General features: G+C 63.5%; 1 protein-coding gene across 3 annotated transcripts in view; it reads right to left on the bottom strand.

Moving 5' to 3' along the window:
* The window catches only part of DMPK (DM1 protein kinase), an 8,987-nt gene extending 994 nt beyond the window's left edge, over nucleotides 1–7,993 (bottom strand). Inside the window, exons 1-14 of one of the 3 annotated variants that reach the window (XM_058674365.1) lie at nucleotides 7,671–7,993; nucleotides 5,642–5,733; nucleotides 5,360–5,443; nucleotides 5,183–5,278; nucleotides 4,579–4,727; nucleotides 4,233–4,326; nucleotides 3,892–4,098; nucleotides 3,563–3,811; nucleotides 2,780–2,865; nucleotides 1,568–1,679; nucleotides 904–1,175; nucleotides 729–826; nucleotides 542–588; nucleotides 172–261 (exon numbers count right to left, since the gene is read on the bottom strand). In XM_058674365.1, coding sequence (XP_058530348.1) covers nucleotides 172–261; nucleotides 542–588; nucleotides 729–826; nucleotides 904–1,175; nucleotides 1,568–1,679; nucleotides 2,780–2,865; nucleotides 3,563–3,811; nucleotides 3,892–4,098; nucleotides 4,233–4,326; nucleotides 4,579–4,727; nucleotides 5,183–5,278; nucleotides 5,360–5,443; nucleotides 5,642–5,733; nucleotides 7,671–7,830 — 1,836 coding nt within the window. In that variant the 5' untranslated portion in view covers nucleotides 7,831–7,993. Of the gene's footprint in view, nucleotides 1–171; nucleotides 262–541; nucleotides 827–903; nucleotides 1,176–1,567; nucleotides 1,680–2,779; nucleotides 2,866–3,547; nucleotides 3,812–3,891; nucleotides 4,099–4,232; nucleotides 4,327–4,578; nucleotides 4,728–5,182; nucleotides 5,279–5,359; nucleotides 5,444–5,641; nucleotides 5,734–7,670 lie in introns of all 3 variants that reach the window. The other 2 variants (XM_058674364.1, XM_058674363.1) reach the window with 2 other exon arrangements.
* Nucleotides 7,994–9,160: the final 1,167 nt, after the last annotated feature.

The raw sequence follows: 9,160 nt of genomic DNA on the forward strand, positions 1-9,160 counted from the left end.
TGGGCCGGCCTCCCGTCCCCGTTCATTGGCTGGTCCCTAGCGGCCTGTGCCAATTGGCTACCCGAGTACCCTCCCGCGGCGAGTGGGCCGAGCCGGGCAGAGGCAGCAAAGCGGGCCAGGGGTGGCCGAGGGCGGGTGGAGCGAGGCAGGGGCAGCAGCCGCTGGACGTACCCTGGCAGGGAGCAGCAGGTGGCGGCGGTGCAGGGGGCCTGACCCCACCAGCGGGCACTGGCCCAGAGCCACGGCCGGGGGGCCATCTAGCTGGAGAAAGAAGGACAGGTGACCCGATCGGAGGCCAGCCCAGCGCGGCCGCCCTAGGCGGGGAGCGCGACAGCGAGGGCAGTCAGGGCAGGAATTTGTTGGAGGGGGGGTGTGCAGAATTCAAGCCTGGACCGAGGGTGCTCTGGCCGCCGCGCAGCTGAGCATCTGTTCTAGAGAGCCCCAAAGACACAGGGGAGTCCTAAGTGTGGCCAGGGAGGGGGCAGAGGGCATCCGGAGGGGGGGTGGCAGCGTGAAGGCAGGGGAAGAAGAGGGGTCTTACATGGGAAGGTGGATCCGTGGCCCGGGGACTGGGGACCCCCGTGACAGCTGGAAGGAGAAGAGAGAGGCGTATGGTGCGTGGAGGACTGCAGGGGGGCGGTGGCGAGGCGTGCCCCAGCCTGGGCCCCTGCCCTCCCCGCTGTCCCCCGCCTCCGGGCACCAGTGGGGCAGGCGAGAGAGAGACTCGCCTTCAGCCCGCTCAGCTTGCAGCAGCTGCATCCGCTCCTGCAGCTGGCGCACGCGGGCCTCCAGGTCGCGGTTGAGGGCCTCGGCCTCACGGAGCTGGCTGTGGGGAGATGGCTTGGTGAGGATGGTAGCTGGGTAGGGGTAAGGGGTGCAAAGGTGCTGGGACAGGACCCTGACCTGGCGAAGTTCTGGTTGGCCACACGGATGGCCTCCAGCTCCTGGCTCAGGCTCTGCCGGGTGAGCGCCTCTTCCTCCAGGGCCTCCTGGAGCACACCCAGGGTCACCTCGGCCTCGGCCATTGCTGCAGCCGGGAGGGCCACCGGAACCGCCACTTCAGCCTGCACCGGAACCGCCACTTCAGCCCGCACAGGGGCTGCCACTTCAGCCTGCACCGGGGCACCAGGCTTCGTGCTATCCACTGGCAGGGCCACTGGAACTGCCACTTCAGCCTGCACACAGGGATCAGGCTTAGTGGTGTCCCCAAGCCTGGGACATGCGCTCCACAGTGGGCTCTCACTAGTTCTCCAGTCCGGTACCTGGGACCCTCACAATTCCCCCATTTCACGCCTTTTGGCTCCCATCAGAACCTGACATCCCCTCCCTGGCCTGCAGCCTTTATCCTCCTGCAGCTCCCTGTGGCCTCAGCCCAGGCCTGCCTTCCTGCAGGCCTCACTGGGCTTGTGTCTTGCTGCCCTCCAGTCTCCCACAGGTCACCACTCTGCATGCTCCCCTTGGTCACTAGCCAGCACCCTCTGCCTTAGCTCTGCCTGCACCTGCCATGCTGCGGGAAGCCCTGCCTTCCGGCCCCCATCCCTCGGAACCACCTCCTCCACCCACTCACTGTTTCCTCCAGGAGAGGCCCTGCTTGCTCAGGGCTGGGCACTTGCACCTGTGGCTCAGGCAATTGCTCGGCCTCCAGTTCCATGGGGGTGGGGCCTGGGGGCTCACTGTCCCTGGGAGAGGGAGAGAAGGGAAGAGAGCAGGTCATGCCCCATGCTGCTGATCCTGCAGATAGACGTGGCAATGGCTGCCAGTCCCCGGGACTTGAGGAGAGCTTGGCAGAAGGGGCACCGATCACCTCCACAATGGCCTTGGAACCCCCAGATGGCACTGCTGGGAATCACAGCCCCCCATGCTCAGCTGTGGGAGGAGGACACCCCCCAGGCCACACAATAGGAAAACAGCCAGAAAAGTGGGGTTCTCGCCACCCAGCAGCCACTCCTGGACATGCACAGGACCCTGCTGCTGACTTCATTCCAGCTGCATGTGCCACAGGGGACGGGGTAGGTCCTGGCCCTCGCGGCGGGGTCGCAAGGGAGGAGCAGGCTTGTGCTCCATGGTCCTGTGGGGCACTCCGTATCTGCACAGCTGCTGGCTACATGGCCCCCAGGCAGGGGTCTCTGGTGCCCACTGCCTTCTCCCCCACACCTTCTCCTCTCCATGTGATCATCAGGGTGCTATGCGCAAAACGAGTGTCTCTAAAAGACATCGTCATTAGGGCAGGTAGCCAAGAAAGCATACATACCCGGGATGGCCGGCCTGGCTGATGCCAAGTTCCTACAGCTGTGCCACAGTGCACCAGGCACCAGTGCCGAGGGGCTACCAGGCCATGGGTGTGCCTCTGTGGCATCACAGTCTAATTTAATTTTTTGTTAATGAGTCAGGAATCCCTTCTGGTTTTTTTCCCTTGATTTTTTTACTTATTTCCATTTGAAAGGCAGAGAGAGAGAGAGCTTTGATCTGCTAGTTCACTCTCCCAATACCCAGAACAGTCAGGGCGGGGACACGCCCAAACCATCCAACCCTGCAGGTCATGGCTGCCGCACCAGCAGGCCACGGGGTCTGGAGGGCCTAGGGCCTCAGAGATGAGGGCCTGCGTCAAACACCCATCCCAAATCTACAATATCAAAGTGCTTATTGGCACAGAGCCAGTGGTCCCACGGCTCAGGACGTGTTCAGGGATGCTTTGGAGGCTGGATTCCCAGAGCCCAAGCAAATGCTCCTTCTGACAACCCGCAGCCCTTCCCTGTGGGCCTGCGCTGGCCGGGCTCACCTGAGCGCGGTGCAGGAGTAGGAGAATCCCACAAAAGGCAGGTGGACGCCCAGCGGCATGACCTCCTGTATGTCAGACAGCGTCTCCTGCACGGGAGATGCACACGGGTTAGGGCCGGCCCCTCACACCGCCAGCCTAAGGAAACGGCTCTTCCATCACATCTCCTGGCGTTCCACTGCCTCCCGTCGGGGCCTTTGCCCTTGTAGTTAGGCACTGCGGGCTCAGGGTGATTTATTAGTGCTCTGTGCCCACAGCTTCCCTACACTCCAGGCTGATGCAGTAAACAGCTGACAGAAATGACCTAGCTAAGGACTTGCCACTGTGGTGCAGCCAGCATCCCACACAGGTGTTGCTTCAAGTCCTGGCTGTGCCACGAAGGCTCCAGCTCCCTGCTAATGTGCTTAGGATAGCAGTGGAAGACAAGTCAAGCGCTTGGGCCAGGGCATCCACGCAGGAGACCAGGCTGCAGCTCCGGGCTTCAGGGCCAGCTTTGGCAGCCATCTGGGAGAGTAAACCAGCAGGTGAACCATCTTTCTCTGTAACTCTGCCTTTCAAATAGCCCCCTGCTCCAGGAAGCTTTCCAGGAACCTTCTGCACTCCCCATCTCGCCTCTAATGGATCAGGGGCCTTATGGTCCAGGGACCATAAGTGCAGGTCACCACTGGCCGCTGGCTCTGAATGGACAAGTCACCGCCCTCACTGCACAGGGGCTGGGGACAGGCACGCGAAGGGGGTCCCCTCAGCTGAGCAGGGGCCGCAGGTACCTACCCCGCCCCCGCTCACCATGGCAGTGAGCCCATCCTCCACCACATCGAAGTTGCACGTGTCAGTGGCACCCTCAAAATCCGGTATAAAGGGGGGCATGCTGTCCCGCAGGCCATCCCAATCGAGGCCCAAGAAGAAAGGATGCTTCTGGAAGTCGGCCGCCCCCTGCCGGCCCAGTCGGGTCTCTGGGGGACACAGCAGCCTCTGGATGAGGTCTCGGGCCTCCTCAGGGACCCCCAGGTCGGCCAAGGGCAGAGTCAGGTGCTCCTGCTCAGAGGGAGGAAGGCAGGTGCGTCAGCATGGAACATGCGCAGAACGCGCCCAGGGTTCTTGGGGACAGCGCCCACCTGGTAGTGGACGATCTTGCCGTAGGTCTCGGCAGTGGAGTCGGCATAGAAGGGCGTCTGTCCGTAGAACATCTCGTAGGCGAACACGCCCAGCGCCCACCAGTCACACTCGGGCCCGTAGCTGCCTGCTCCAGGCCCACCGCCCACGGCCTGCAGGATCTCAGGGGACAAGTAGTCCGGCGTGCCCACAGCCACCAGTGACCGCACCTGAGCCAGGAGCCCAAGCGGCTCTGAGCTCTGGCCTCGCCCCACCACCAGCCCCCTCCTGACCACGCCCCCAGGGCGGGTCCAAGAGGAGGCCTCTATCTTGTCCCTCCCTCGGACAACAGGTGCACGCTCACCGTCCCATCTGCCCGCAGCTTGAGGCAGGAGCCGAAGTCGGCCAGGCGAATGTGGCCGCAGCGGTCCAGCAAGATGTTGTCTGGTTTGATGTCTCTGCACGGAGAGGACCCGGAGGGATAGGGGAACCGCCTTCCCCCTTCCTGGCTAAGCTCTGCTCCTGTGGGCAGCGCCTGCCTCGGGCCCCACCCAGGAGCCTCTAGGATGATGCGGGGACCCTGCTCCTTGGGCGCCGCCCTCTCTGGGCTTCAAACTTTGTGGGATCTCTGTAGGGTGCAAGCTTCACTACCCTCTCCTCCGGGCCCGCCTCTCAGCCCCCGCCCTGCCCCGCCACCATGCCACGCCCACCTGTGCACATAGCCCAGCTGGTGCACCGAGTCTATGGCCATGACAATCTCGGCTAGGTAGAAGCGCGCCATCTCGGCTGGGATCCGTTCCCCAAACTTGCTCAGCAGCGTTAGCAGGTCCCCGCCCACGTAGTACTCCATGACCAGGTACTGGGAGGGGGCGTGTCATAGGGGTCAGAAGCCCCCCCCCCCCCCAGGCACCAAGCGCTGCACTTGCCCAGGATGCTCAGTCCAGAGACAGGCAGGGATCCCGCAGCCCAATCCCAAGGGATCCTGCAGGCCAAATCGGGCTCCCCTCTGCCTGAAACTGCCTCTCCCTGGAATGTGACTGGGCAGATTCGCTCCCCCCTGAGGTTCAGGGGGAGAGAACCTAGAGATCTCACACCACGGCAGAGTTCCCAGGTACTCCTTGCCCCACAACTTGGGGAAGACCCTATGCTAGCCAAGCCCCTCCCTTCCCAGCAGGAGCCCCTTAGAACCAGCCCTGGCAGGGCAGTGGGGAGCTTCAGGGCCCCAATCATGGCCGTGCCCAACCACTTCCCACACTCACTCAACACCCGACCTTCTCCCTGCCACCGCCCCTAGCACCCCCACGGGGTACTCACCAGGTAGTTTTCGTCCTGGAAGGCAAAGTGCAGCTCTGTGATCCAGCGCCGATCCCCGTTCACCAACACATCCCTCTCTTCCCTGAAACACGACACCTGCGGGGCACCAGGCGCTGGCGCGAGGCAGCACGGTGGGGGTGATTGTGGACGGCCCCCGCCCTCAGCCCGGCCTCTCACCTCGCCCCTCTTCAGCATGTCCCACTTATTCATGATCTTCATGGCATACACCTGGCCCGTCTGCTTCATCTTCACCACCGCTACCTGAAGGCCCAAGCAGAGTGACTGGGGCTGGAGGAGGCGGAGCCCAGAGCCGGCCCCACCTCCAAGCCCGCACGCCTGCAAGTCTAGCACTCGGCCATTCATCAATTTCTGCGGCCCCGCCCAGAACGCCGCTGCTCCGCCCACCGTAAAGGCCCCTGCTTCTCACGGGGCGGAGCTCGGCCGCCGCTCGGGGCTCACCTCGCTGAACGCCCCGCGTCCGATCACCTTCAGAATCTCGAAGTCCTCCCTCTGTAGCCGGACCTCCTTAAGCCTTGCCGCAATGGGCTCCGCTGCGGAGCAGGGGGAGGCCCGGAGTCACAAGCGGAGAGAGGAGCCCCCCCACCCAAGCCTGCCCTTCTGCCTCTCAGCTTCAGCTTAGGACTTCCGCTTCCAAGGGCTCCCCACCACCATGAGCTGTGAAGTTATGGGTGCCAAAAACTGCCCTTCAGAAGAGAAACACGGAAGCCAGTTGGGGAAGGAAACGGAGCCCAATTCCCTGGAATGCCTGGGGCCCTCCACCTGCATTTGGGGTGTGTGGGAGGGGGCCGCGTGCTTGAATCCCACTGCCCAGGATCTCAGCTGGTACTTGCTGGGTTACCGCCCCCAGCTGCAGCGGGTCAGGTGCAGGTGGCCCTCGGGACCACTGGGGGCTGGGGAGTTGGTGCCCACGTGGACACACAATCTGGCCTCAAGCCATTGGCACTTGGTGCTCTGGGGCTCATCTGCAACAGGGCTGGAGCAGGGCTGCCTCTCCGCCCCCTTCTCGCAGAAGGCCGTCTCAGCTCCAGGACAAAGTGTGGAGAGGCCAAGGCCTGGGGTGGAGGCCTGGTCCCCAGTGGGTGGGAGAAGTGGGACTTCAGAGGCAGGACAGAGTGGGCTGTTAACATACATGAGAAGGGGGAGACAGCGTGGGGGGGGCTTCTGGGGGATTCCAAGGGGGAAAGGAGAGGGGCCTGCAAGAGGGAGCCAGCCCAAGCCGGGCCCAGGGATGGGGGAGGGACGCGGGAGCAGGCTTTGAGCCCTTTTAAGGCAGCGCGAACCCAGGCCCCCTCCCCCGCCCTGGAGGCCGGGGAGGGAGGGGCCGCAGGATGCGGCTCAGGCCACAAAAGGAGCGCTGCCTCCAGGGGATCCCCCTCCCCCACCCCAGGTCTCAGTTTACCCTGACAACCCACCCCCCCAGTGGGGCCAAGGTGATCCCAGGGGCTGAGTAGGTGGGCCCTTGACCTCCCCCCCTCTGCAGAGCAGAAGGAGGGAGAGGCACAAGCCTGGGGCCACAGGAGAGGCTAGCAGACAAGAAGGCGCAGAGACAAGCCACTGTGACACACGCAGGTCAAGCAGCAAGAGCAGGCATGGAGGCAGAGACGGGCACTTGGAGGGAGAGTGGCAGGTGTCAGGAGCTGCAGCGCGCCTGAGATCTGGGTTAGGGGAGCGCATGCCAGGTGCTGTGCAGTGGACCTGTCCCCAGGGCCTGGGAAGACACTGAGGGGCTCTGGGGGTCAGCCTTGAGCCACAGCTCACGGGGTCACCTCCAGCGGACTCACGACGGGAGCCATGTGGGCTGGCTGGGGCCAATAGCGGGAGTGGGAGTAGGGAGGGGTCCAGACTCCATAGGCAAAGTAGGCACCCCCCCAAATCCCCAAGCTGTCCCTCCTGAACTGGAGGGCGGACAGGGGAAGCTGGGTGGCGCCTGACAGCAAAGCTGGTTCTCCCCCAGGGCCTGAGTGAGTCACTATGCCCGCCCAGTGCCTGGCACCTGTCAGGGCAGCTGGGAAGCCTGGCGCCGGACACCTGCCCCAGCCGCACCCCTGGCAGCTGTCCCATGCCAGTTCTCCCAGCCTACCCCTGTTCATGGGGAAGTGGGCCAGGGGGTCCCAGGAGATGGGGCTCCCACGTGTCTCTAGGTCTAATCTTGAGGATGGGATGCAAGACAACAGGAAACTGTGCCCAGCGGGCCTGCTGTGGCCCCCCAGGCTATAGCTCTGAGTCATAGCCATCCTGGCAGGTTGACCTTCCTTTGCCTGCCAGGGTGGCATGTGTGAGTAGGGGTAGGGGTATGAGGCTCCAGTGCCCAGGCCCAAGTTCTGGGCCACCTGTGTGGTGGGGTAGGGATCACCCCATATCCATCCTGTCACAAGCTGGGACCCTGGTTCAGTTGGCTCTCCTGCCTCTGCCCGTGCCCGGGGCCCCTACTCCACAGCCTGGGGGAGCCCATGGAGGTGCCACTCACCCCACTGCAAGAAGTCGGCCACGTACTTGTCCTGGGCCAAGTCGGAGGCGCCCAGTTCCTGGTGGACGCCCAGGAGAAGGTCGAGCAAGGGCTCTAGACCCAGGAAGCCGGGGTCCAGCACCAGCTCCTGGAGCCGCCGCAGCCGCACCTCGGCTGACATGTTGGGCAGGCAGCACCATGGCCCCTCCCCGGGCCGGAGCTCGGGGGTTCCTGCTGTCACAGGGCCCGGCAGCCCCTGTCCAGGCCCCGCAGCTCTGGCCGCATGTCTGCCTGTCCCTGGCTGTCCCCTGGGCCTCTCTGGCCGCCTCTCTCAGTTGTTGAGGCCTCCTCCTCCTCCTCTTCTCCCCACCCCCTGAGCCTGCCCCCTCCCGCCTCCCAGCCTTAACCCCTCATAGGCCAGCCCCCTTCAAGTCCCTCCTGGCCAGCACTCTCAGAGCTCTCCAGGGCTGGACTGGGGAGACGGATGGATGGAAAAGTCACTTCTTGCAGTCCCCACCCCCATAAGAAGGTGGGCCACAGTGGACAGCCACAGGTGTCCCACCCATTGCCAAGAGGGGCCAATCACTGCTCCGACATCCAGAACAGCTCTCCCCTGTTCCTCACCAAGGTGGGGGTGGGGCAAGAGGAAGAGGCCAGGACTGGGCAGGGGGGCGGGGCGGGGGGACAGGGCAGCTCCTCCTGTGACTCAGCCCTGGATTCTGACTTGGGGGCAGTTAAGTTTAGCCCACAGGCAGCCCCCTGTTTTATACTGGCTTTTTTGGCAAGTGGGGAAGGGGTGGGTAAGCAGAAGAGGGGAGGGGACACTGGGACGGGGTGGGGGGGCTGGTCAGAGCCTGGGGGAGGCGGGCAGTGGAGCTGAGTCCTCCCCAAGCAAGTGAGACCCCAAAAATAGCTTCTTGGCAGCTGGCCGGGCAGCCACATTCTTGCCCAGGCTGGGATTAGAAACAGAAACATTTCGGGACATGGAGGGAGCAGAGAGCCCAGAGCCATGCGGATTGGCCAGGCGAGAGAGGACCAAAGGAGAGGGAGGTTGTGCAGAATTCCCGCCTCCAGGGCGGGCTCCACTGGGACAATCTTGATCTTAAAACAATCAGAGGTAATAAGGCGGCCCGGGGGAGAGGATGTGCCTCAGAACCCCCAAGCCCTTCTCAGTGCCACCAGCCCGGGCCAGCTCCACTACACCCTGGCCTACAGCATTTCCTGCCCTCAAGGCTGGGGGCGGGCAACTGACTCCTGCATGGGAATCCTGGAAGAAGTCCCTGGCTCCTGACTCTAGCCTGGCCCAGCCCTGGCCCTTGTGGCCATGTGGGAAGCAAACCAAGTGGATGGAAGATTTGTCTCTCCCGTTCTCTGTAACTCTTTCAAATCAATAAATTTAAAAGGAAGCACTGTAGAGGGCAGGCACGTATCCCATGTCAGCGTGCGCACATGCACACACACACACACACACACACACCACACACCCCTCTGCACAAGGGACCAAAACACTG

Source organism: Ochotona princeps, chromosome 16 (genome assembly GCF_030435755.1).
Source record: "Ochotona princeps isolate mOchPri1 chromosome 16, mOchPri1.hap1, whole genome shotgun sequence".
In the NCBI taxonomy this organism is placed as follows: Eukaryota; Metazoa; Chordata; class Mammalia; order Lagomorpha; family Ochotonidae; genus Ochotona; species Ochotona princeps.